The sequence below is a fragment of the Dermacentor variabilis genome, chromosome 11 (genome assembly GCF_050947875.1).
Source record: "Dermacentor variabilis isolate Ectoservices chromosome 11, ASM5094787v1, whole genome shotgun sequence".
Lineage (NCBI taxonomy): Eukaryota > Metazoa > Arthropoda > Arachnida > Ixodida > Ixodidae > Dermacentor > Dermacentor variabilis.
Genome location: NC_134578.1, coordinates 60,881,809 through 60,909,118, shown reverse-complemented (window position 1 = coordinate 60,909,118; position 27,310 = coordinate 60,881,809). Strand labels below are relative to the sequence as shown.

The window sequence follows — 27,310 nt, the reverse complement described above, 5'->3', positions numbered from 1 at the left end:
TAATATAAATGTAAACAAAAAGCTGTACACTCAATTAATCTGCACTCCTGAAATAGCTAACCGTACAAACATGGATATTAGTCGTGCTGATTAAGTCGAGAAAATTCTTATGGGGTAAGGGCACATATATCAATTCCAGATTTGTTGTAAGCATTTAAAAGCCTTGGTAGGTTGTTTTTTTAGCATTTGTGGGCTGTAATTATTTCTAAAACGGTGCACTGTCCAGGGTCTTGTGTTTTTGTTATACGTGAGGGTACACGTCCTTCAAAACATGATAATTTAACAAGGGATAGATCGCATTTCCAGTTCATGTGATAAAACTTCTGCAAAAGTCGACGCCTATAAATTCTGTGCACTGTGATAATTTTAAGCTTGTCAAATAAATGCTCGGAGTGTGTATCGTACGGAACATTTACGAGGATGCGTACTATCCTTTCCTGCAATAAAAATAATTTGCTTAAATTCGTACCAGTTGTAGTGCCCCATACGAGGTGACAATAATTGATATGAGAGGCGAATAAGGCGTTATATAATAGTCCTTTAATTGGTGTAGGAAGAAGGTAACGATTGCGGTAACGGTTAAGGTATTCTTGCCGCAAATTAATTCAATATGCTGAAGAAATGACTTCACAAAAAGACAAAGCTTTTTGGCTACTTTTGGGCTACCCAAAGTTTCCCTTTTGCCTACCTTTGGGCAACTGCGGAGGCCAATTTGGCTACCTGTGGTTGAAGCGATCTGGCAACGCTGTCTGTTGTGCGGCAGTGGGAAACGGAGGAAGGAAACTGAGGAGAGGTCCTATCCCCTCCGCGCGCTAGGAGAGAAGTGTGGAGGAAGTGACGTGGTAGGTTCTCCATTTTCTTGCTGTTTTTTTATTTCTTTGCTGTAGCGGCCACGCCTTTCGGGCCACAATGGCGGCTTTGTTACTGTTCTGTGCGCTTACACGTGTTGCTCCGTAGGTTTCGTACCGTGGAAAAGGCGCCGTGCGGGCAGGTTTGCTTTGGTCTCCGTGTTTTGTTGCGCTGCGTTATCTGGATCGTGCTCTACCGGATGTTGCTGTGGCCAAATGGGACAGGAGGAACTAAAGTTCGTGAAATGAACGCGCATGCAACGCTGTACGCAATGTACCGCGCCACGGTAATAGCAACGGACGAAGGGATATCCGCGGGAAATTTTGCCCTATTTGGCAGAATCATGCTAAAGTGCTAACGATTGTTTATTATTGCTGCGGAGCGCGCGCGTCCGGGTAGCCCGGTTGCCCGCTGCGCGGCGTGGTCTCGCGAGAAATGTAAACAAGAGAGGAGGGCTGGCCCGATAGGCGGAGCACCGCCATGAGCAACGCCAACTTCCGGCTTCACTTTAGCTTCACAAAGAGTGACGTCAAGGCTTCTCCCGTTTCCTTCCTCCATGGTGCGAGAGGGGGTTCATTTGCTTTGTGGCGGTTCGTTCAACACAGCACTGCTTTTCACTCGCTGCCGTGCATGCGTACTGCGTGTTCCCGAAGCAGGATTTCTTCCTTGCCTTCGGTTCCAAAATCCTGTTGACGTAAGTAGCGCACTCTTGGGAACTGTGATCAGGGGCAACTCGCGTTTTCTAAATGGCTGCCAGTATGTTCACGCGTGTGGACACGCGCGGCATTTCGCGCAGACAGTGCACTTCTATCGGCTGCGATTGCCACCGCTTCACCCGACCCTTGTCGTTGAACATTTGCCAAGTGCAAGTCGCCTTTGAACCGTACGGCTGGTACGGCTGGTACCGCGGCTGCGGCCACTCACCGATCGTTCACAGCCGTGTTGCAGGTCAGTTTGCTTTCATTCTACTGTCGTTGCATGCATGGACATGTTGTCGCCAAGATGATATGGTAACCGTTGTTGCACGCACAGCTGTGCCGGCGTATGGAGAAGCCGGAATATCCCACTCAACGTACGGTGTTTTGCTTAACATTTTCACACATCAAAGCTATTCTTCAGTTATGTTCGGGCACCGAAGTTTAGGGGGGCTTATGCGTTTTGTTTTGCTTTTTTAATGCAAAGCATTGTTCGCGAACTTAGGGTACTTTCAGCATGTTAACTTATCAAGCCACCGCTTGTTTCTGCCCCCCTAGAGCAGCATTAGAAGTACGTAACTAAGCATTGCTCTAAGATTAGGGTTAACGCGGAGCCTAGTGTCACAAGATGGCGGCGCCGCATCCCGCCTTGTTTTCGCACTGGGCCAACTGGGCTTTCAAGACAGATAGCTCGCTGCTCGCGCTTAAAGACGACGCGAGCGTCGGCTGGCGCGGAAGTGCTTTGCCGCGGGCTTGCCGTGTATGTAAACACGCAGGAATGCCGGAAAACATTCATACAAGCAGAGTCGGAAAACTACGCTTTATGTTCCTTTACATCGGGATGTACCTTCACACTGGGTAGCGCCGAGCGATGGTTTCTAACAAACGTAGAAAAGAGTGTTCTCAGCGCGCGCGGCCGTCAATTGACTGCCACCACAGCCATGTCGGGTGCGACTCCAGCAGCGGTTCACTTAGCCTGCACCCGGCGGTGATGAGATGTCGCCTCACGTTTTGCGAAGAACTACATTTTTTGAATGTGAGCGCCTGTGATGGGGCTCCACAAAGTTCACACTGTGGCTTACTGTCTCCCAATGTAGAATGCAGAATTTAGTGGATGCTTCGTCAGCATCCACTAAATTTGGGATACAGTTGAATGCGGCCCATTCGTCACCCTGAATAATGGTCCCTGGGTGAACATTGGCTGCAATAATGGAGCCTAGCGTGGCTGCGTCTCGTCGGTCAACCACAAAGAGTCGCAGCTCCCCTGTGGTCGTTACCATTATTAGGCATCTTTATTTGTTACTAAAGTTGTCTCGAAAAGCCGGACCTGGTGTCACTGACATTATTGGGATGTCATGACACAGAGTAAAGTTCGTTAACATTGATTCTGTAGCAATATAAAGCTAGGTGTGATGGTGTCGCACATAAAACAAAATAAATGAGAATGCTGTGAATGTTCCTTCAGGCTGTGCTTGCATGTGGCAGTTTGTAGCAGTTACAGGAAGTGAGTGAGCCAGTGTATCGTAAGGTCATGACATATCCACGTCGAAAAAACTGAAATTGTTTTGTAGAAGCAAGTATAATAGTAAGCAGTTACTGGTGCTACGCTAGTTTTAGTAGGTTTAGAAGGGTAGGACCTTTATTTCACATTATAAAATGAAATGCAATCCTCTCGGTACTCATTTAATTATTCTCTATTAGTAGTTGTGTACTCACCTTCACATTATGCATGCAGAAACTAGCACGTGTAATGAGCAACCATGGCAGGTGGACGTCTCACGCTTATCTGGCTCTCAAGAAAACCTGGAGCAGGATTCCACGCCGGAAGCAGATCCACAGCTGCAGAGCTGCACCGAGCAGCAAGGGGTGGCCTGTGTTGCAGAATTGGACAACCCTGACTTGAAACTGAAGCCAGATTCCATCCTTGAAGAAAACTCTGAGCTAGAGCAAAGCTCACAGTCTGAACGGAGCCAAGAGCAGGGAACAAGTACACAGCAAGAGCCAAGATCAGCCACACCTGAGGAGAAGAGGCATGACAAAGAGGTAATTTTATTTTTCGAGCTTTTTACCACTTTAATTTTTATCTAGGTAATGGCTTTGTAAATTTTCATATTGAAACTTGCCCTCATGCTTGAACACATTTTGTAAATGTTGAATTGTGACATGCGGATTTGTGAATGTGAATCATGACGTGGCATGTTTTGCTGTACTGGTGTGTAATCTGCCATATGCCAAACTCATCATTTTTAGCAGCACTGAACAACTGGAAGTGCATTATCTATGCACATATTAGCAAAGTGGGAAAAATGGAGACCGGTAGAAGCAGAGTTAAGTCTTATGTAAAGCATAATCTTTTTTTTTTAATCTACCTAGAGCAATGCATTCATATGATGCATGTTAGCGCACCGGCAATGAAATGCTCTGTTTTTGGCTCCCTGCCATAAGAAGCTACTAACTATAGCTGAGCTTTGATTTGTGGTTGAAGTTTGTGACCTGGGAATGCATGGCGCACTAATAATTATGCACAATAAAGAAAATGAAAGTGTCCAAAAAATTGCTGGCTTCTAACCAATCTTGTACTGTATAAAAGGAATGATATGTGTCAATTGAGGGCATACCTGCATTTGTGCCATCTCCACTTCAAGCAAGATTGGCCTGTAATTCTTGCTTTTGCACTTTGACCAGAGTACGCCCCACATTTAGCTGCATAATTACACCTCACTCTTGAATAATAATGTGCGAGAGGTGTTTGACTCTGAAGTATCCCTGTCATTTTTCATTCTCTTAGTGCAGTAAGAGTACATTTACATCTTTTAAATGTCGTGATGAAACTAAGGAATATTCAGTTACGTAAACAAAAGCTTGTCAGCAGGCCGGTTGGTTTTACATGACTCAACATCGTATGCTGCAGTTTTGAGCTGCACAGATTGGTGGAACACATGACCAGAAGCTTGAATAGCAAGTGTTTATTTTAGCAAGACAAACAGAATGTAGAGACGGTGACATCATATTGACAGTGATGCTTTAGTGGGCCTGATGCCATTGGTTGTCCCTCCTGCCTTGATTGCTCTGATCTCCTCTTCTTTACTGAATTAAAAAAAGGAACTGTCTTGATGATGTGCACTTCACTGATTTGGTGTGTTGTATTGATTTCGATTTACACACACACACGTACAAAGGAGTGGTAAATGGAGGTGGATGAGGGGGGAAATCTGCGCAGACGCATCTTGAGGCAACCTCACCCCTTTGGCTGCACTATGGCTGCATGCAGTAGCACATGAAGCACCTCATATATATTTATACAGTGGCCATAAAGCATTGCAGTCATACAATATATGAAAAAGAAAGAAAATATTTGTACAAATAATGACATTACAAAGATACTGCGGCCATGAAATAATTAAATTATATGCACTTCATAACATACACGAATACATAAAAAAAGGAACCATAACATATATTATTAACATTCATATATGCACTCTAAAGAGGTGAAAGCAATAGAGTTTTAAATACTGACAACAATAAATACTGTAAATGATAGCCTCCTCTATCATATGAATTCAGTAATTTTTGGAGACTATTACACAGCATTTGACAACCGTAGTTACTTCTAAAGCACGTAACCTTCCATACTTCAGGTTGTACAAGTTGTATAATGGTATAAACTGGCGGATAGGTTTGCAGGTTCCACAAGTAAGGTATTGTTATGTTTGGAACTAAGGTAATATTTGCTTAAGAGTCTGCATTTATAGATGTTACGGGCTGTAGTAATGTTCTATTTCTCAAACAAGTTTTCAGTAGGCGCAGCGTACCTAGCGATGACACATATTATTTTCTTTTGAATACGAAATAATTTACTCAAGTTACACGGCGTCCTGGTGCCCCATACTAGATGCCCATAATGAATGTGAGACACAAATAAAGCATGATAAATTAATAATTTCACAGAGACAGGTAAAGTATATCAGTTTAGATTTAAAACACCTGTTATGCAGCTGTTTTTGGATTACCAAGCATACGTGGTCTTATTGCGTAGTACTTGTGAAGCGTATTCCTGATAGTTTTACACTACGTACAAGTTCTATGTTTGTAGATCTATAAGCTAACTTTAGATCTGAAGGTAGACTTATACCTTTGGCAGGAAAAGTTACAGCCTTTGTTTTCGCCACAGTATTTACTTTTATACAGTTTTCTGTGGACCAATGGGACAGACTACACAAGAAGTAACTAAATTTGTGCAAGAACCAGATGAGTTAAAACACTTGTCATCTGCGTAAATTATAAATTTCTAAATTTTATAAAGTTCGCAAACTGAACGATTTCAGTGGAAAATGCTGGCTCCAAATCATTTTTGTAGGTTTTCACCAACTTCTCAGCCTGCTGTGCCAGAGAGGCCTCGCTCCCGACTTCTCTGAGCAATTTTAAGAATCCGAACCTTTTGCCGAGTTCAGTCTAGGCAGCCTTTTGCACTCGCAAAGCAGAGCCTAGATTGTCAAGTACAACATTGTAGGTCTCTACGCTAAAATTTTTTTCTACCTTGTAGTGCACTATCACTTTTTCCGTCCAGGTGCTTACTCAAAACGGTGTGTTTGCCGTCATCCTGATAACACTGATTGGTACTTAGCGTGCGTGCTCTCTCTTCAAAGGTATCAGAGAAATCCCAAAGAATTAAGAAAGCCTTCTAGAGAGCTCAGCAGGTCTACAGCAGTTGAAATGTCTAGGCCTGGTTTCTGAAGTGCTACGCTTGTTTTGTCAAAGCGCTCCACGATTTCACTCCAGAAAATCGCCATGAATGCAGTCTCTAGTTTTTTCATTAATTTTCTTGGAGAGAGAGCGCACTTCATTCCTAGTGTCACCATTTTATTCCTCGTTCTTTGATATAGCTTCAAGGCAACACAAGACTGCATTGAAATTTTTCAGAATGGCCTTGCTTCTTTTTTCCTTCCCTGCATAGACTCTGCCATCAGACTCATCATCATTTGCTATCGGACTTATGCTCTCCCACCCAAATTACCCTCACGGTAAAGAAAAGTCGAATAGGAGGCACTGTTGGGTACTGCAGCACATCCTTTCCATGAGGACAGTGGCGGAACTATGTGAGAGGTGGAGGGTGGCGTGGTGGTGACGAGGGGCAAGGGAGATTTAGGTCCTCATCCCACATTACATGTTTTAGGTGTTCCCCCCTTGCCCCTTCTCTCCAGACAGCACTGGACGGACGGACTGTCAGGAAACCACGAAAACTCTTCCAAGCAAACGCACCTCGCTTCGTAAGAAAGAGGGCCCCGCCGGGTGGCGAGGGATTCCTGTTTTTGCAACTCGACACGCTCTCCCCAAATGATCAGGCTAAACGCATGCTGTTACATTATGCGGGGGCCCCGTCTGCTCGTTCTGCTTTTCTCACTTCTTACATGTCGCTCGAAGTTCCGTTGCCCATGTTTCCATATACTAAGCAGGTTAGAATAAATGGGCCCCCTTCTCCAACTGTCCGAGGTGAGGCCCTGGGCAACAGCCCCCTTAGCACCCCCCCCCCCCCCCCGCTCCTTAATCCTCCGCTGATTTTAGGGCTAGTTGGTTCGTTGCATCAATTGGAGTCATAGCACTGGATTGACATGGACAAGAAAGACAACAGGGTGTGCACTATCAACTGAATCTTATTTCAGGAAAGCATGGTGCTTATACCGATCAAACGAGTGGAAATCATCGCACGCGCAGCCTGACATTTTCCAGATCGGCAGTTTTCTTTCTGCTTAGAGTAATCGACGGAGCACTGATGCAGTTAGCACCTTCTTTTGCAATCAAGCTTGCTTCTACAATTTCCTCGTATCTACATATCTTTCTGAACATGACTGCACAATCCCTAAACAGTGGTTTACACCCGAAATCATCACAATACACGGAGACACATCCATTTATATAACAGTTCAATTGTTGCTCACATTCCCTTAGCCTGCCATTGCAGCATCTGCCTGTCTGCCCTTGTACACTTTGCCGCACGAGAAAGGGAAGCAATATACCACACTTCGTGCACAGTGCATAAACAGCGGCCAATGATTCTTTTTGCATCCTCCTCACGTCTTTCTCAACAGATTGGTGGCCCTGCATATGCTTGATAGCTTTTGTGGAGCAGAAAATACGATGTCCATTTCCATTTTTTCGGGCCAACTTCTTTAAACCGTGTGATATCCCATGCATGTACGGTACAACCACCTTCTTTCTCTTTTCGTGGCGATGCTAGCACTTACTACCCGGTTCCCCTAGTTTCTTTTAGTGCATTTTGCGCCACTGATAAAAGTATGTGGGTAGGGTAGCCTGCTTCCAGTCGCTGCTCTTTTTGTCTTGAAAAACTCCCAGGCATCCGGTGTGGGCATGGTTTGCGATTGCTTACATCACCAGCTTTGAATGTGATCAGGCATGCGGAAGCAGCATCTTTGTTTTCCCTAGGGTGGTATTCCCAACAACGATTGGCGGTCAGATTTAGTTTGATATCTAAAAACTGGATAACATTGTTAGGTAGCTCATGCGTAATAACCAGATTGTCAGACATCCATTGAATACCGCAACCACGTCATTCACTGTTTCAGTGTTATTTGAATTGAAATCGTACATCACGAGGTAGTCGTGCACATATCAACTGGAGTAGCGCACGTCCTGTCGTCTTTCTTGTCCATGTCAATCCAGCACTATGAAAAAAATGTTGTGTTTACGTTTCGTGTAATGTGTCCATAATGCAGCATCGGGTGATTGAGGTCAACGTTTATGTGTACAAAATAATCATTCTAGGTGTTTGCCAAATCCTCCTTTACCAACAACCTACCATTTAAACTAATATGTTCGGTTGAATCACTCCTCTCTTTTCTGTTCATGAGAACGTTTAGTCTATCCCATAGTTTGTTTGAGTCATTCATACAAGACGAAAACATCTGCAGAAAATAAGCATCACATGCTTTCCGTAATTCTTTGGTTAATTTGTGAGGAAACATTTTGAATGCTTTTAAGTCCAGAGGCTCTCGAGTTTTGATAAATTTTGCATATAGTTTGTCACGCTTCTTAATTTTCTTGCAAAGAGCATTCATTAACCATAGCTTTCTTAGGCTTTTTTTTTCTGCTATTGATTTTGTAAACAAAATGTTTTTTATACGTGGCAAAAAAGCCTGCTAAGAAATGTATTATAAGCTGATTCAACATTATTCTCTTGTAAAACATCATTCCAGTTAATTTGCTTCAACTATATCTGAAAAGCTGTTAGAGTATCCTCGGTTACTATCCGGAAGGTTCCGTTTGTGTTTCTGTGCAAGGTGCTAGCTATTGCAGTCTTGAAAAACATGCAAATATGCATATGGTCACTTATAGCACTACTCAAAACAGCACTTGTGATACACAGAGGATCGTAATTTGTTATAAACAAATCAAGAGCAGCTTCCGTATTTATATAACCATTTGAAATGAATACCCTTTCAAAATCAGATCGGTGTATTGTATTTGAGCCAATATTTACATTGAACTCTCCTCTAATAATTAAATTTGGGTGGTTTTCATTAGTAAACACTAACAGATCATCAAAGAATTCAAGAAAATGGGCAAGAACGCCATCGGGAGGGCAGTGGCACGCAACAAAGATGCCTTTCTCTGCATGAACACATAGCACTTCGTTATTGTCTGTTGCACGCGAAAAATTAGGAAGCCTATGACAAGGTATATGCTCTGACAGTAATAAGGACACACCTCCCCTGTGTCTTGTTAACCTATTAAGCTAAAATGTTTTCTTGTGAGGGAGCTGAAAAATGTGACTGTCATTCGTATACCAGGTTTTGGGCTTATCATAACAACGTTGCACAGCTTATCTATCCCCACAAAAAAAGATCTTTCGAATTCTTCTATTTTGCTAGAAACGGATTGAGCGTTAATATGTGCACAACGTAATTCCCTTTTGTTCAGCTTCTATGTGGACAAACCATTGTTGTTTAGAAAGCAACCCTAAGCAGTTCGTGGTGCTGTAGAAGTACTTCTAAGTTCAGGTGCCTGCTATGCCATTCAAGGGCATCAATGCCATCCTGAACCTTACTAAGGTCCTGAGGAGCCCGAGCCCCTTCCATCTCTTCCAGCTTGCGCTTTACATTGTTGTCTTTTTTGTGACAGTTGAGACGTCTCTTAATTTCATCAAATTGATTGGGCAGCATTTGGATAGATTGCTCCATGACACTTTACTTGGCAAGCCCAAAAGCAAATTAAGCTTCTTATCCAATTCTACCAACTTCACTATCATTTCGAGATCTTTTATCTGACCCTGTACAAGCACGACAGTTTTGCCCCCTTTTCCTTGGCATGTCTCACACTTCCACTTTTCTTGAAGGCTCCTCGTTTGACATCATTCACGCCCAAACACTGTCCAATATGCAAAAACAAATGCACAGTCGGAGCACGTCAAAACTCTGTCATGCTCACTAATTACTAAATGGCACGCACAACGTGAAATCGTAGGCAGCTCTTGCGTAACCATAATCTCCAGCGCATGTCAGAAATGGTATGGTTATAGTGGCTGAACGCATTAAGGATAAACACAGGTGATCAGTTTGGCAGTAGGAGCACAGTACAAAAACAGGAGGGTTAAAATTGCAGAGACAGGCCAGTCTGTAAAACAGAGGACTGTTCGAGCTTTCGTGCATAATGTGCTCCACTGCTGCAGCCAAATTTAATTTTTTCTCCATTCTCCAAGTGTCCGTAGTCTCCGTACTGTTGAAAATCTGTTTTCATTTCCAATACACAGAACAGCTGATAATTCCACTGTGTATCATGTGTTTGTGTTCGTGCCCATCATCAGTCTTAAGTATTTCATAACTTTAGTGCACACTCTAAAGTTACCAATTATACACTCACACAACTACCAAAGTGATATGCACAGTAAACTCTGAGGCCATGTGGTGTACTTTGACTTATCAGTAAGCCAGATATATTTTATTCTGAACCAAAGATAAGTTTGACCAGTACACGCGAAGTCTGTGAAAAAAGAAACTCTAGCTTTCCTTTTAGCCTCTGTTCTGTTTTCACTTCACAATTTTTGTCTTAGCCCTGGGGAGAGGGGAGGCTAGTATTAGGTTTCATACATCTTTCTGAATTCCTTGAAAACCCTTGAATTTGAAAAAAAGAGGTTCAAGAACCCTTAAGACACCATAAAAATAAGTGTCCTCCTTGAATTCCTTGAAAACTGCAGTTTGTGGCAACTTTTGCACATTCAGAGTAACAGTAGAGAGAGAAATGAAGAGGGAAAGGTAGTGGGTTAACAAAGACTGTGCCTAGTTCACTACCCTAGACTTGGAAAGGGAAAAAGGGGAAAGCATGTGAAAGAACAGAAAGATAAGGAAAATGGTGAAGAGGCAGTTTTAAAGTAACATACTTCGCATAGGGAGCGTCGCATGGGCACCGTCTATTGGAAAACAATCCTAGTATCCTAGTAGTATTTTATTCTGAGATTGTTGCTAAACCATTTGTGTCATGGCAAGTTCACAACCTCCAACCACACCGAGGCTTGTTTAAATCACCACTTCCGTTGTGGCGCTGGACCATGCCAGACCAAGCAACCAGTGGCGTCATTCGGCTTCCATTGTCACTCACCCTCTTCTCTTTATCTTGCCACTCCCTCCTATCTCTTAACACACATTTTATTGAGTAGCTATGAAATAATTTAAAAGGGAAACGCTCCTACTTTTGCCTGTAATTTCGCATTCATTTTTATCCCTTATGCACTACAAACAATTCAATTTGCTGTTTTTGTTTTGTGACATTATTAGCTTAATTTAGCACTTGCTGCTGTTTCAGGCATTGAATGCAGCACTGATTAGCGCTGCTTCGCATGCATTTCGAAAGGACTTCAATAATTGGGAGCCCGTGCTGCAACGACTGTCCCGTAATTTCTAGAATTTATTGCACTTATTGCATGATAGAACCAATAAATTACATTCGCTCAATGATCACGAAGTCATTGCTAATTAGGGTGAAACTTTTTCTTTATCCATTATGATACATTAAATGGCCCACCACATAAGCCTTTTGTATGGATTAGCCATCTTTCAGAGTTATAGCAACCAATGCAGCCTTCAAGCCACGGAAGCACAACATTGAGCATGTGTGTGAAATATTTAGCAATAGAGTGAGCAAATAGAAAGATACGAAACATTTGAGGGTCAATCTTGCTTTATTCTGAAAGTAGGAGGGGAGTGAGTGTCACCCACCATGGTTCCTTAGTGGCTATGGTGTTGGGCTGCTAAGCACGAGGTAGCAGGATCGAATCCTGGCCACGGTGGCCACATTTCGATGGGGGCAAAATGTGAAAACACCCGTGTACTTAGATATAGGTGCCCATTAAAGAACCCCAGGTGGTTGAAACTTCCGGAGTCCCCCACTACGGCATGCCTCATAATCAGAAAGTGGTTTTGGCACGTAAAACCCCATAATTTAATTTTTTCATTTAGGAGTGAGTGTTGGATTTCTAATCTCTGTCCTCCCCCCCCACCCGATGCTCTTGTTTATCACAAGCAGCCCAGTGAAGTGTTTTTAAACGAACACATAAAGGAAAGCGACTCTAAGCTAACCCTCTCTGTCACAACACTTTTAATATCATCATCAGAAGCAGCCTGGTTACGCCCACTGCAGGGCAAAAGCCTCTCCCATACTTCTCCAACTAACCCGGTCATGTACTAATTGTGGCCATCTCGTCCCTGCAAACTTCTTAATCTCATCTGCCCACGTAACTTTCTGCTGCCCCCTGCTACGCTTCCCTTCCTTTGGAATCCAGTCCGTAACCCTTAATGGCCATCGGTTATCTTCCCTCCTCATTACATGTCCTGCCCATGCCCATTTCTTTTTCTTGATTTCAACTAAGATGTCATTAATTCGTGTTTGTTCCCACACCCAATCTGCTCTTTTCTTAACCCTTAATGTTACGCCCATCATTCTTCTTTCCATAGCTTGTTGCGTCGTCCTCAATTTAAGTAGAACCCTTTTCATAAGCCTCCAGGTTTCTGCCCCGTATGTGAGTACTTTTAATATGATGCTACTTGCATCATTACGACTCGCACCACATATACCAGTGCTTGAAAGCTTCAAACAAGTACATTGTTCTGTCAGCATTTCTCTGCTTTAGCTTATTCTCTTCATTGGCCCACTCAGCTGCCTGGGCGCAGACATTTACTGCATTCAGCTAGGAGCCACAGACAATACAAAAGCTTGAGTGTCAGCCACAGCACAGTGAGTGCTCAGCGTGCTGCACCCAGAGTGGTCCGACCCCCCGCTTCCCCCTAGTGACATCACTACACACGACCAAGCCAGGCCACCATTTTGTCGTTTTGCTAGTCGGTTCATACCGCAGCCATCACGGCTCCGTTGTCATACCCTAGGCCTTAGAAATGCCTGGCAAAAAGTAAGTTTCAGCCATTTCGCATTAATGTGATGAGTATTTTTGGCTAAAGTCGGACACTACCAACCTTCATGCCATAAGGTGATTGACATCATTACAGTGGGAAAGTCAACTTGGAAAAGTGGCGTGGAGAGCTTGAAGTGTGCGACGAACTCAGTAGGTCCTAGGGCGTAAGAAATTTCGGCTAAGATGGAGGTTTCACTATTTTTCAGTGTCTGTGTGCGTATACGAATAAGTTTTGTTTATCGCTCCTTGATTTTTGACATTTAGCATCCTTGAAATGTCCTTAAATTTTGAGTCAAATGTTCTGTACAAACCCTTAGTATTATTTACACAACTTCACCCAGTAGTGCCAATTTACATCAATTGACACACTTCATTTAACCAGATAACGTTTGGTTCACTAGCATGGACAACAAATGGAGCCTGCGCATTGCAGTCTAGGCTAACTGTGGTACATATGGCGGTATGCAGGAAGCCCCAACTTGCTCACATATTGTGGAGCGAAGCTTAAAACACCTGAAGGAAGAAAAGGATCATCCTGAAAGGCAACGTGATTGCTTAAATGCTGAAGACATTTCTGGTAAGCTTTGTCTCGTCTCTCTGCTGTTTTTTTTTAAACTACTGCTTTCTGTTTGCATGTTGGTTTTCAATGAGTCCTCAGCTACTTTTTGCCAGCATGGTGAAAAGAAAAGGACTAACAGGGAGCGCGACATAGTGCAGCTAGCCTGGGCAAGGCAGCCTTCTCTGACGCTTCCCTTCCTTTTACTTTGGGGACTACGCTGCAGATTGACTCTTGGAAAATAGGCCCTACCTGGCAGCCAGACCATTCAGGACATTGTTTATTTCATGGCAGCTCTTAGTGATGTCCTCATCACGATCGGTGCTTGCCACCACCCTGACCTGCTCTTCTTTGTTCTGTCGGCACGATTGCTTGCTAGAAATTATTGCTTGCCTATCATTTCCCATGAGCCTTTCCTTTACAATCTTTCTGTCTAGGCTTCAAGACTGTCATATCATGCTCCTGCCTAGGCTTTTTTCTTCCTTCGTACTGTGGAGCATCTTTTTAAAGCTGCTATTTTTTTACTCTCGTATTTGCAACAAATCTGAGAGCCAACCATAAATTCAAGTCGTGTTCTTATTCAATCCTCTAGCCTAGATTGTTTGACTTCCCAAGTGAAACTTACTCCTTGCTTTCTTTCTACTAAGAATGCAGTCGAGATTCACAACAAGCTGAACAATGTGGGTGTTTGGGCGTGTTGGTGAGACATGACAAAAACTTCAAGGGCACAACCAGACGAGGACAGGGAAAGAAGACTGAAACACACGAGCGCTAACTTGTAACAATGTATGGAGATCTGCAAAGCGCAGAATATAAAGGCATTTTGTGGCGTACCATCACACAGGCGCAGCTAGCAAAACAATCGGTGATGACGCAAGTGTTGTAATTTATTTATTTATTTATTTATTTATTTACAAATACTGCTATCCCATGAATTGGGACATTGCAGGAGTGGTACAGAAGATTATACATAAACAATATTAGGAAAGTGCATGATTACAAATGTGAGTGTAATGCTTTACAGAGGAAACGGTACAGTGTCATGAAAAAGATACATGATTTGGCAATTCTCGCACAAAATTATCAACAGACATTTCACGTAACGTGCCATCTAAATCGTTCCACAATTCAACTGTGAAAGGAAAAAATGAAAATTTGTAGCTATCTAAAAGCGGCATAAACGGCACGATGTTAAGCAGGTTGGAACAGCGTGTGACACGTGCTGAAGAACTAGCGAAAGAGAAGGGGGCGTCAACATAAATACGCTTGTTGATAATCTTGTGAAGTAGGATCATGCGATCACATGTTCGTCTGTGTTCAAGTGTGTCAAGTGATAACGTGCGGGCGTGAACTGTGGGAGAGAAGTGACGGTCGTAACGCTTATATATAAATCTTATTGCTTTTTTCTGCACATTTTCAAGTTTAATAATATCTTTTACGGAGTGAGGCGACCAGACCGCCGATGCATATTCAAGTACAGGCCTTACTAAAGATTTGTACGCCGTCAGCTTACAGTTTTTGGTTGCATCTTTTAATGTACGTTTTAAGAACCCGAGTTTCCTGAGTGCCTTGGAGCAAGTTAAATCTATATGCCTAGACCAATTCAAGTTTGAACAGAATGTTACACCTAGGTACTTAAACTCGTTCATGTGCGTTAGTTGATGTGTGTTGTTAGTGTACGAAAAACGAAAAGGATTTTTCTTGTTAGTGAATGACATCGATACAGTTTTGCTAAAATTTTACCTCATCTGCCATGTGTTGCTCCAATCACAGAAAGAAGAAAACACATTGTTTAGAATAAGCTGGTCGTATGCATTATTTATATTTGAATACAGAACGCAGTCGTCTGCATATAAACGGATTTTAACTGACGTGTTATTAGTTATCTGGACGACGTCATTAATGTAAATGAGAAATAAAAGTGGTCCTAGAACTGATCCCTGTGGGACGCCAGATGCGAAGTTAAAGCAATCAATGCCTTGGACACACGGTTATCCCTGAAACTATCAATATCTCTGTCTTAATAATTTCACGTGTAAGTTGGCAGCTGCTTCTCATGACGATGGTGCTATCTTGATAGATTGGTGTGCGGCTCGATTTACACTGGAGTTTGCACTTTGGCCAAAACTGGAAACAGCACCAGCATCATCACTAGATTCACACTGACATCTGTGCTGCGTACGTCTTGTTTACAAAGTTTTTGATACTTACAGGCACCTAGCAGAGCTGAATTTGCATGCTTATTTGTTACAGATGCTCACCTGCTGATCAAACGACTCCTCTTGGATACCCACACAGTCCAGTGCTACAGCATTCAAGACCGGAAGCAGATAAGGCCACGATTTCCGGAGGCCTTCTCAAACGCGAACATGCATCGTCCGCAGCCATCGAGAGTCACTCTGCCGAAGTTGCCTGCAGAAACGCTAAAAGAGTGGGAAGCACTAGAGAAAGCTGTTCAAGATGACGGTGTGGCTACAGCCTTGGTATTTACCTTGTCCTTTTATCACAGTGGTTCAAATCTCTCCAGATAGCCATATGACAATGCTCATATCTTTTTCTAGGCTTTCCTACTTTATTTGGCAGTAGCTTGGTTGTATATTCAGAGTCAATAAGACACTTTCGTAAGTCTTCAACAGTGGTCAGACCAGGACACTTGACAGGTCTCCTTGCTGAATTATTGACTTAAGAGCCAACATTTCATTGTTCAACAACTGCTTATAACTTCTTCTCTACTTTCCTGTGAACCTCTGTCTTGTTTGGGTTTCCAGGAGTTCTTTGGTATATAACAGATTTCATACTTGTTTGTTGAGGTTCATGACATGGTGTAAGTTGGTACGTACAATATTGAAAAAGAAATTTAAGATTAGAGCAGACTGAATAGTGTGTAAAAGTCGCTGCTCCCTCAAGTGTCATGCATGTACTTTGAAACCCTGTGAGCATTCTTATCAAAGACGGAGCACACAGGTTGCCACTGAGGCTTGGTGAAATCTCTCAGTTGATGACAGAAAAAGCAAATTTAGTGGCGGTGAGTCCCAGAACATGACATTTATTGGCCCACTACTGCACACACTTGTAAAGGAAATGGAAGAACGACTGGTATGTTAAAATAAGTTAGGCTAGTTGATGCCATTTTGTCTGTCCTGAACTGGAATCTGCTTTGGTAATTTGGTGTTCTTCTCAATATTACCCAGCTGCTGTTCTTTGAATCCATCCGAAAATCTCAATACTGGGAGTACGTCACTAATTCTATGGAAAAAAAAGTACTCGGTCTGCCATTGTCTGTGCCCACCACACAGTATCGCATTTTTGTTGGCTACATGTTCACTGTGAAACTTGCTCGTCATCCTGAACATCCTCTTGCGTAATTTGCAGTAATCGAGTAGCATGTCCAAGGTTACAGGCCTGCCACGATCGCTTCTCTTGTTGTCGATGGAATTGTAGTTTGAAACTTTCTTGAAACATTGTTTCTTGCAGTCGCCACCAGAAATTACACAAGTATTCCTACTTCAAGTAACTTCTATTACCATCCTTATTCTTTTTTTTTTTCGTTATATATATATACATATATATACATACACACAACTGGAGCCACAGTCACTTCTGGTAGTCACTTCGTAGTCAACATATGCATTGTTCACTGTCCTGTGGTGGCTGCTTGAAGGTCATGATGCAGCAAAAAGCCACTTCTCCAAGAAACCTCGTTTTCGGGAAGATAAAATTGAATTGTAAATTTATCTCCATATTTATCCACAAAAGCTTTTTTACTTGCTCACATTTTGTATCTAATCAGTGCTGTTTTCATTTTCCAATTACTGTAAAGCTTCTTCCTTACAGTTTAATTTTTCATGGTGGCTGGTTTTACACATGTACATCTATGCTTCCACCTTGTGCAATCACTTTTGCATGTTTAGGCAGATATAAAATAAGTTAATGAGGCAAGTAAACTGTGGACACATTATGCTAAGGTTCGTGTTGCTGAGTGGACATTGTTTGATGCTGCTTAAACTTGTGATGTGTTTATCAATGTGATAGTTAAAGATTAATGCTTATGCATTGATGCAATAGTTCTGCGGAAACCTGCCAGGTGGAGAAAAGTAATTAATAAGGGGACAAGAGACGTCTACCCAAATGTAGCTAAGTGCTCCAGAGGAAACCCATATGGGTTCCTCGAAAGAAAAGCCTCGCAGTTGAATAAAAATTCGTCCTGTTCTGGGACTCAAACCCGGAACCACTGCCTTTCCGGGTTCGAGTTCCGGGCCAGGACATAATAGTTCCGCAGAACTATTACGTCACTCTTGCCCTTGCCTCAAGTTGATGACAAATTTGACTTTGCCCTGCCATCTGCTAGCCACCTGGTTAGCTCAGATGGTAGAGCGGCTGCCCTGGAAAGGGAGTGGTCCCGTGTTCGAGTCCCAGACCAGGGCGAATTTTTCTTCAACTGCGATGCTTTTCTTTCGAGGAGCCCGTATGGGTTTCCTTTGTAGCACTTAGCTATGTTCGGGTATACGTCTCTTTTCCCCTTATTAATGCTTATGTATTAGTCATCATGCCCAAATTTCTCCTCTGGCTGACAAATTCATGTGCGAGGTTCCATGTTCATGTAAATTTAGGATCAATGGCCACACAAGACATGTAATGATTGATGCCTTTCTGATCTAGTTTGTAGGGAAGTCTTGGATGTGCATTGGCTGTGTTAAATGGCTGAACATAATTTGTGCACGACGTTGTGTTCAGATTGGTGCAACTCAGAGTGAATGAAAGTAAAAAAGGAAGACGAGAAGAAACGGGGAGACAGTGGGGCACTAAGAGAAAAAGTCTCCTGTTTATTTATTTTTTCTTCATTCTTTCAGATTTGTGCTAATGTCAACCCAATGTCTTGGAATACCAGTTTGTCCAAAACCACTGCCCTGGCAATCATTTGTGAACCCTTGTTAGTGAACGTTACATGCCAAGTTGTTTCCCCAACTAACCCTTTTAATACCTGTGTCACACGGGCACATTTGGAAGGCCTTCCAGTCGACAGCCTTCAGAATGCCACAACTCTATCGACTCAAAGGAGTTATCGCGCTTCTACACAGCACTTTCGAAAGGCCGTTGAGTGGTTCAGGTGTTTCTCGTAAAATTGTGTGGCGCTGCGGATCTTTACTTTTGTTTTCATGTCACGAAAAGTTAAGCAACATTAAAACCACTTAAAAGCACTGTAATTTCTTTTATGTCCGTTTATACATTTAAAGAAATACTTATACATTGTCATACATATGTGTTTAGTTTTTAAGTCGTTGAGTAGCAAAACTGCGGCAATGTTTGAGTCGCTACATGTCGCTTCTGTCGAGAGTATGTGCAGTTTGCACATATCAAGTGGCAGAAATAATTTATTGAATAATTAATAACACTCATATATAGTATTTTTAGAGCATTTTGGTTTGATTTGTTCGTCCTAACCGATAGTACGAGCACACTGTGAACAAGAGGGCATGTTCACACTGTTTCCGTTTCCGTTGCTCAAAGGCCATCGAGATTTCAATAGAGTTGTAAGGTGCTCCATTGAGTCGATAGACTATTGACTCGGCGGCCTTCGAAGCCACACGTGCAGCAGCTCGAACTTGACCTTTGAGTCAACTGACTATCGGTTGGAAAGCCTTCCAAACGCCCGTGTGCCACGCGTATTAGTCAGTTTAGACATCATTGGTCTTGTCCGAACATTTGTAATCCGTGTTAATTGTTGGACCTTCAAAGCAAAGCGTGGAACAAATGCATGCCGATAGGTTCAGCCAGGTGTGTGGGGTGACCATTTCCAATTTTGATAATAGACAATATGCACCTGTAAGCAAATGTGTCTGTAAGCAGGCTTTCCCACACACCTACCTTGCCCAAACCAGCTATAATACAGTTGATCCTTGATATAACAGGCATGTATATAAAAAAAATGGCAGTTCCGCTTTGAACTTTAAATCCTCAGACGGTGTTCTAACTATATGTGTGTCTTACATGGGCACGGCATACATGAGTGTGGCAAAATTTCTAGCTCCGTTTAAAGTTTTAAAGTAGGGCCTGTGATGGATTTGCACAGGTGCTGCTGCCCTGCCCATTCAGGAGGCACACCAGTAAAATTACATTGCCTTCACGTTTGAGCGCTGACACTGTTTTGCACTTTTAATGTTTAATAGTCTGAGAAGATATTAAAGAAAAGCCATGTGGCTGTGAGGGTCACGTCTCGTGGCATTTGTTTGCGGACTACCATTCTCTGGAATAATTCAGCCAAGAACTTTAAAACCAAGCCTGAGCAGCTTTGGCGGTTGCATAGCACAGCATGTGCCTTACATATAGTAGTGTGCATAAACGTATAGCAGACATGTACCTAAATGTATGCAGAACCTCATGGCAATGCATATGGTGAAAGTGCTCCTGGACTGTGCACATAATTGCTTTCACGATATTATCGCATATAGAGAAGTAAACCTGACATGTTTCTTGCAGATACTATAAGCATGTATTATAAGAAGCCAACAAACACTGGCACCAAGGACAACATAGGGCAAATTACTTGTGTTTAATGAATGAAATAAACGATAAACTAATAGAAATGAAAGTGGATGAAAAAACAACTTGCCGCAGGTGGGGAACGATCCCACAACCTACACATCGTTGAATCATTCCCCACCTGCGGCAAGTTGTTTTTTCATCTACTTTCACTTCTATTAGTTTATTTTTTCTTTAGTTCATTTATTAAGCACAAGTAATTTCCCCCTATGTTGCCCTTGGTGTCAGTGTTTGTTGGCTTCTTATGATATGACTAGCAAAAATCGGGCCCCTCAGTTAAAAGGGCCCTGAACCACTTTTTGTCAAAGTGGAGAAAGACATTTGAAGTGAAGATATGCTATTTCAGACCCACTTTGCCGTGAAAAGTACTTCAGTGCGTTCAGCAAAAGCAGAGTTACCGGCAATCAAGCACGACCTCAGCGGTGCTCCCCTTCCTCCTCCAGTGCCTTGCACTGCGAAGAGTACGGCGGAGACGTCACCGTGGCACGCGGTTCAAGTTTCCGATTTGGTGCCTATGCTATGCTAAATGAAAGCCAAAGGTGGCTGTCCTCAGATAGCCACAGTGCACTTAGCCACTGGACTCGTAGCGGCACCTTGCGGCGGCCGCGGTGTAGCCAAGCGCAGTGACCAATAGCAGCTGCGTGTTGGAGTGTGCTTTATGACGAAATAAAGCACACAGAAAAGAGCGGGGCGCATGAGGTTTTTGAAATGAGAGCGTTTGAGAAAAAGGTGACTTCGTGCTCCGCTTGTGAGTTTCATGGACTGCGTACGACAGCAGAACTTGGCTGAGATGTTCACCACAGTGTATGCGACCTGCGGACTATGTTATTTCACCAAGCCCGATGGGTAGTTCAGGGCCCCTTTAACCCCCTTCCTTCTCGTTCATAAGCATGTATGAAATACATGCCTATAATAAATATCAGGTATATAAAAAGGCTATTTCTTGTTAGATGCAACTTAGTTATAATGAGGGTCAGCTGTATATTGTGTGGCAAACCTTGCCACTGTTATAGCAGATGAGCCTCGATTGATGTCTCAGCGGGGATTATATTTGCTGTAGCATGTCACATGCCTCTTAACAGTTAGTTGTGTACATTTTGGGCTTATTTGCAGCGTGAACAACTTCTTTGCCTGGCGGGCTCCACCTTGCGAAAGGTGGCAACCACCGTGATGAAGAAGATTATGGGTCACTCTGTTCAGCAACGCTATAGCATGTACGGAAAAAGGGGCAAGAAGGCTTTCATAAAGCTGCGGATATGCAGTGTGGTAACAGGTGACGGTTGCTTTTTCTGTTTTTCTTTTCCTGTTGCTCCTGCGTGATTTTCACTGCATTTACTCGTGTAAGACATGCACATTTATGTTTTTCAAGTTTACTGGGTGTAGCTCTAGCGTGTGTCAGGCGCATGACTACCCCTAAAACCACCAACAATGCGGCGAATGACGTGCAGAATAATGCAAACTATGCTTGCACAGTATACCTGCCATGGTTTCTTAGTAGCTTTGGCACTGCACTGCGAAGCACGATATCGCGAGACCAAATCCCGGCCGTGGCAGCAGCATCTCGAGGGGGGGCAAAGTGTGAAAACACCCATGTGTTGTGCTTTGGGCACACGTTAAAGAACCTCAGGTAGTTGAAATTAATCGAGAGTCCTTAACTGTGGCGACCCTCATAATTTGACTGTTTTTCGGGTGCGAAACCCCGCCCCCAGAATCTGATCTAATCTCGTTATGCAACATACTCAAGGTTCTTTAAGATTGAGCACCACGAATCAAGTGCCATTTCTGTTGTTCCCATCGTAACCACTGGAGCTCACTGCCTCATCAGCGAACTTCAAAAGAAGGTTGTCCTTAGTGACGGCCACGGTGCTGGATATTCAGAGAACTGCAAAGCATTTAGTGGCGCTATTGACTGATACGTAATGAAAATGCATTGAAAATCCAGTCCATGCTGCAACTTTTTTTTCAAAATTTTTTTGACCTCAAACGTAGGTGGTGCAGTTCTTACACTAGCAAATATGATATACATGCCTACCACTGCATTATAATCTCGAAAAATGGAGCTCGCATATCCCAGTGTGTCTGATATATCTGCTACTGCTTCACAGTGCTATGAGGCGGGGCTTTCAGTAACTGAAACGTTTCATATATTGGGGAAAAGAGATGGTCAATAAAAGTAAAAGTGCCTTGCTTAATTGTGCCTTCTGCTTATTGTCAAAATGTAACTCGAACAGAAATAACTTGAAATGCCACTTTGTGGCATTTAATACTATACCATGTATGCAGTGACATGTTCTCCTTGTTCAGCCAACACTCAAACGCATGGCGTAGCATAACTTTTGTACCGTCTGTCACGCAGGAGCCTGGGACCTTGGCAGAACGGTGGACTTACAACTCTTGCCGAGTCGTTCCTTGCGTACTTTGCATGCTATCGACGTTGTGTTGAGCAATGTAATCATTATTCGTTTAAAACATGTGCTGCAAATGAAATCTATTTATGGGGCTATAGTTGAATGCATAACATAAATAGAGAGTGGCACTTTACGTATTGATATGTTGCAGTTTATTTGTTTTATGCTGTTTTTATTATATATTGCTTTACGTATGATATGATCCATTTTGACAAGTGATTGAAGATACTCACGGGGATGCCAATTTGAGTGCTGTAGCAATGCAGTGCTGCGTTTGAAATTTTTTGTTTTGCTTTTCAACTTTTGTTTGTCATATCTTTGTATGGCCATTCAATAATGTTAATTATAATTTGAAAGATTTATTGCATAGTTGTTTCACAGTGAATACACTACAAAAAGTTTTAATTCTTACAGGTGGTCCCATGTGGAAAACCTGTCACAGGAACCTTTTGAGAGTACAGCATATGCAAAGATGTATAAAGCAAATAATGGCATAAAAAGCACAAGCAGCGATGATACAGAAAATGAATGACTCAATTAAGATACAACATAATAATAAATCATAATGCTAACGCAACACACTCTGGCAGTATGTCGTGCCTTAGTAAATAAAAACAGCAGGTTCAATAGGGAGGATGCAACAGGAATTCTTAAAACAAAAAAGGAAAGTATAGGCATTTTTCAAAGCAATCTTTAACATACATTAGCAAAAAAATTTTCTTAAGTGCTTTTTTTAAAATGACGATGTGGAGTGGGATAATTTGATGTAGATAGGCAACAAGTTCCAGGTAGATATAGCTTAAAAAATAATTAGTTTTAGCTTTAGGTAACGCTAAATTCAGGTTTTCATAAACTCGAGTAATATTTTAGTTTGTAAGTTATTCCAGAGTTATATGAAAGCAGTGTGTTTATTACTCAGACAAAATATGAGTAGAGTTAGCTTGAAAGACAATTTATAACAGGTGAGAGAATATTGAGGCTGGTTTATACGGGTAGTATTGTTGCTGAGGGGTCACTAATAGAGTTGGTGGGAAGTGCTCAATTCAGTGAATGACATAAACAGTCAAACCTTGATCTATCGAACAGCACGGTTGATGGGAAATAGTTTGATATAGCCAGAATATATAAAATCACGTTAAGAACGCATAAAAACTTCTACAAATCAATCAATGAACCAATTGTGGTGCAGTAAATACTCACTTGAAGCTTCACATAAAGTATTTATTTCTTTGGCTGGAATTACTGCAGTGTAACCTGCTTCTTAGTAGCAGACACGTGCTTAACCGTGGCGTCCTCAACATAGTCTAAACGATCCACAAGCGTTAGGCCGGTGCCTTCTGTTGCACTGTAGTAGCAGCGTAGAAGGGCGAAAGCAGCTGCAGACTCAGTTGAAGCTGGGAGCGGCACAACCTCAGCGCTTATGGGATCAACCTCGGCAGCGTCTTCATTTGGCCGCTACTTCCACTGCGAACTCCACGTCCGTCGATCGAAGCATTTTGAAACACTATCAGTAACAAAGTATTAGGTGGTGTCTCTCGTGGCATCTATAGCCCACACGACACATACGCTTGTGGATGCGCGCAAGCTCGCGTCCGCAACCACCATTTCTCTCAAAGCGCGTAGGCGCGAGTTTGCGCACGTCTGCAATCGTACGTGTGGTCGGGGCTTGTGAGTGAGCCCAGTGAATATGCGCTGTCATGCACCTTTGTGGCAGCAAACCGCCATTCCTCATGAGGCGCAGAGCACGGCACCGAGAAGGAGTCAGTGCGGCAAATGCAATGCATCATTGACGTTGTTGAGCTAGCCAAGCCGCCGTATGCAGCAGTTCGGAACGCCCATTGCGCCACCGCTCTCTTCGAGGGTGTTGTGGGAAAGGTCGCTGCCTGCTAACAGAGTGCACGCGGTCTGGGGTGGCGGAGTTCAATATACCCATTTTACGTTCGACCCCGTTCATAATAAAAAAATGACGAACGCATGCGATTCTCCAGGCGACATAGAAAGTGTTCGCTATATGCAATAATTCAATATATCCGTGTTCAATATAATGAGGTTTGACTGTATGAGTATGACAAATACTACCTATTGTCTACAATCTTGTGGCAACACTTATGCAATGAGTCCCATGAGTGTTGCCCCAAGACTGTAGACAATAGGTATTTGTCTACAGTTCGTTGTAAGTGGAGTTGACTGTGATCTAATATAAAAAAAGTATACGTAACAATGATGCCTTATTGACAAAAAGATGAAGATATTTGTTTGTGACATGTGTACCGCCTCGAGCAATATGAAACAAAAGCACTCTAGTTCCTTTCAGGAGGTCGTAGTGTGTAAACACATTCTCCTCATGCAAGTGTCCAATGAAATTAAATATTCAATAGGAAAGCTACTTACTGCATATTAACATGTTAGATTCAAATCCCCATATCACATAAGTAGTCCTTACTTGCAAACAAACCAGATGTTCCATCTTATATTGCTCAAAGGTGTGTTGCATTTGCTCAGAGTAACACTTTTGTTATGTGGCAAGTGAGAAGAATGGACAGTTTTAGTTTGTTCATAAACTTCTTAACGTTTGCAGATTACCAGGTTGACGGAGTCGTTAACGGCAGTAGCAAAGCTGGTAGTGACCTGTTGTGGGTGGTGTGTAACTACAATGTCTCAGCAAAAAATCTTTGCATCATGTCAGTGTTCTCATCGAAAAAGAAAATTGTAAACATACAGTGCATGTTAACGATTGTGTTGCTACCAATTCTTTGGACCAGAAGTGAAGTGCAGTGTCTAGGTCACTGGAGTATTAGCTTTGAGTGCTCTCTGCTTAGGTACTGTGTCACCAGGTGTTGCTACCAGTGTTGTTGCTGCTGCTGTACACCTCTCCGTGAACCCAGTATTCCGCAAACAGCATTACATTTCTGGACATCCTAACCGGGGACCTGAAAGATTCTTTTTTTTTTTTGTTAATTACAATCGTAAGCAGAAAACACAGTGAAGCCTTAAAATGCATAGGAAAAATAATTGTTTACTTGAAATGTAGAAATAATAAGAAAAAAGAAATCAGTCGACGAAAAAAACATGCTGGGGGTGAGAGCCAAGCCCACATCTTCCCCTCCACTTTCTTGGCTATATGTGTATGTAGACAAGGTTGCTCCTACTAGTACATGACGCTGCCGGTTAAAATCATGTTCTTCTGCTGGCATGGCGTAGCACGGGGCTGTCTATTGTTTCCCGGCGTTAATCTGGTACTCGTATACTGAGAAATTGGATGGGCACATTGGCTGCTACAGATGATGAACTAGTGTAGTACCGCACACGTAAAACAGAGGAGTACCCACTTCCGTGAGAGCAAGTTGGTGCGACATGCTGCAAGGTCACACACTGCAGCGCGAGAACAAAACAAAGAACACTTACGCACAGGATCAGCACTGGTCCTGCGTGTAAGGGTTCTTAGTTTTGTTTTTTTAGTACTGGATTTAAACTTGCAGTACACATAGTACAAAAGATACGGGTTCAGCACCTACCTGTGACAAGTTGTCTTTTGATCTACTTCTATTTTTCTTGTTGTTTCTACATTTTTTAATAAATTTAGTAAATGAATTTCCTTTATGCTTTCTCTGGCTTCGTTGTCTATTTTGTGCATGCAGTTGTAACAGACTTTATATAGTGGTAGTTCATTGTATAAGTTGAACCCCCTAATTATTGAGTTTCAAAGAAAAAAAAATGGCATACAACTCGCACCAGTGTATGAGACACGCCTATTTTAACTCGGTTGGCATAATAAAATGTGATTATGGTGACAGCGTCACTGCATCATCATCGGCAACTCTACAAAATAACTTTTACGCGACCTTGTAGGCACATAGCTGACATTGCTCCTGCAGCGTGGCATGCTCACTTAAAAAGAAACGTTCATATTGGGGGTGCCAGCATGCATGGCTTTATGCATATATAAGTTGCACCTTTGTAAAAAATGTCCAAAGTTTTTTGGGGAAATGCGACTAATAGTTGGGAAACTATGATATGCTTCTTTTGACGCCTGTCTGATACGCCTTCTTTTTTTTACTTGTTACTTTCGTTCTGTGCAGAGACCGTATGCATGAAGCAGAAGGTGGAGAAGGCAGCGGTGCTCGCATATATACGAAGGTGGCTTGCACGTTCAGCTCACAGATGTGGCGGCGAAGGAAGCATTGAGGAAGAGGCTTTGGGAATTTGCAACCATAGAGCCCTGTAAGGCGCTGCAGCTGCTTCAATGTTCCGTGCAGACAGATCCTCCCACGCAAATTTCTAAAGTTCTCTTGATGTGCAACACTTGACGTGAGGTAGGGAAAGCTGAGACACGGGATCACTCCTTTCCTTCCACTGTGATCTAGTCCCAGCTGAATGTGTTCCTAGGGTGTGGTGTTCCTAAAATGAGGCATTCCTGCAATGGGGTGCTCCTAGGATGTGATGTTCCAAGGCCTGTGTGGCTACGTGCAATCAAAGTGCATGGTTTTGTGATTGACGAGAAGAAAGGGGGTGAACCGAGGACCCGATTTTTATTAGTCATATCGTAAGAAGCCAACAAACACTGACACCAAGGACAACATAGGGGAAGAAGGTTGTGGGATCATTCCCCACATCCGGCAAGTTGTTCTTTCATCCTCTGTGATTTCCATTAATTTATCGTTTCTTTATTTCATTTTTCAAGCACAAGTAATTTCCCCTATGTTGTCCTTGGTGTCAGTGTTTGTAGGCTTCTTATGATAAGGTTTTGAGATTGTGTTTTATGACTTTACACTTTTATTTGTGATCATGACTTATGACTAACACGCTGTTATGTTTTATGATTAATAAACTGAATCTTCATTTA

At 42.6% G+C, this 27,310-nt stretch overlaps 1 protein-coding gene across 1 annotated transcript; it reads left to right on the top strand.

The window, feature by feature from the left end:
• The first annotated feature begins 900 nt into the window (after positions 1-900).
• LOC142564796 (uncharacterized) lies at positions 901-27,310 on the top strand. The gene is made up of 6 exons (XM_075675957.1): positions 901-1,797; positions 3,280-3,587; positions 13,432-13,540; positions 15,773-16,002; positions 21,173-21,332; positions 26,547-27,310. The coding sequence occupies exons 1-6, from the start codon at positions 1,596-1,598 to the stop codon at positions 26,690-26,692; spliced, it is 1,155 nt and encodes a 384-aa protein (XP_075532072.1). The 5' UTR covers positions 901-1,595; the 3' UTR covers positions 26,693-27,310.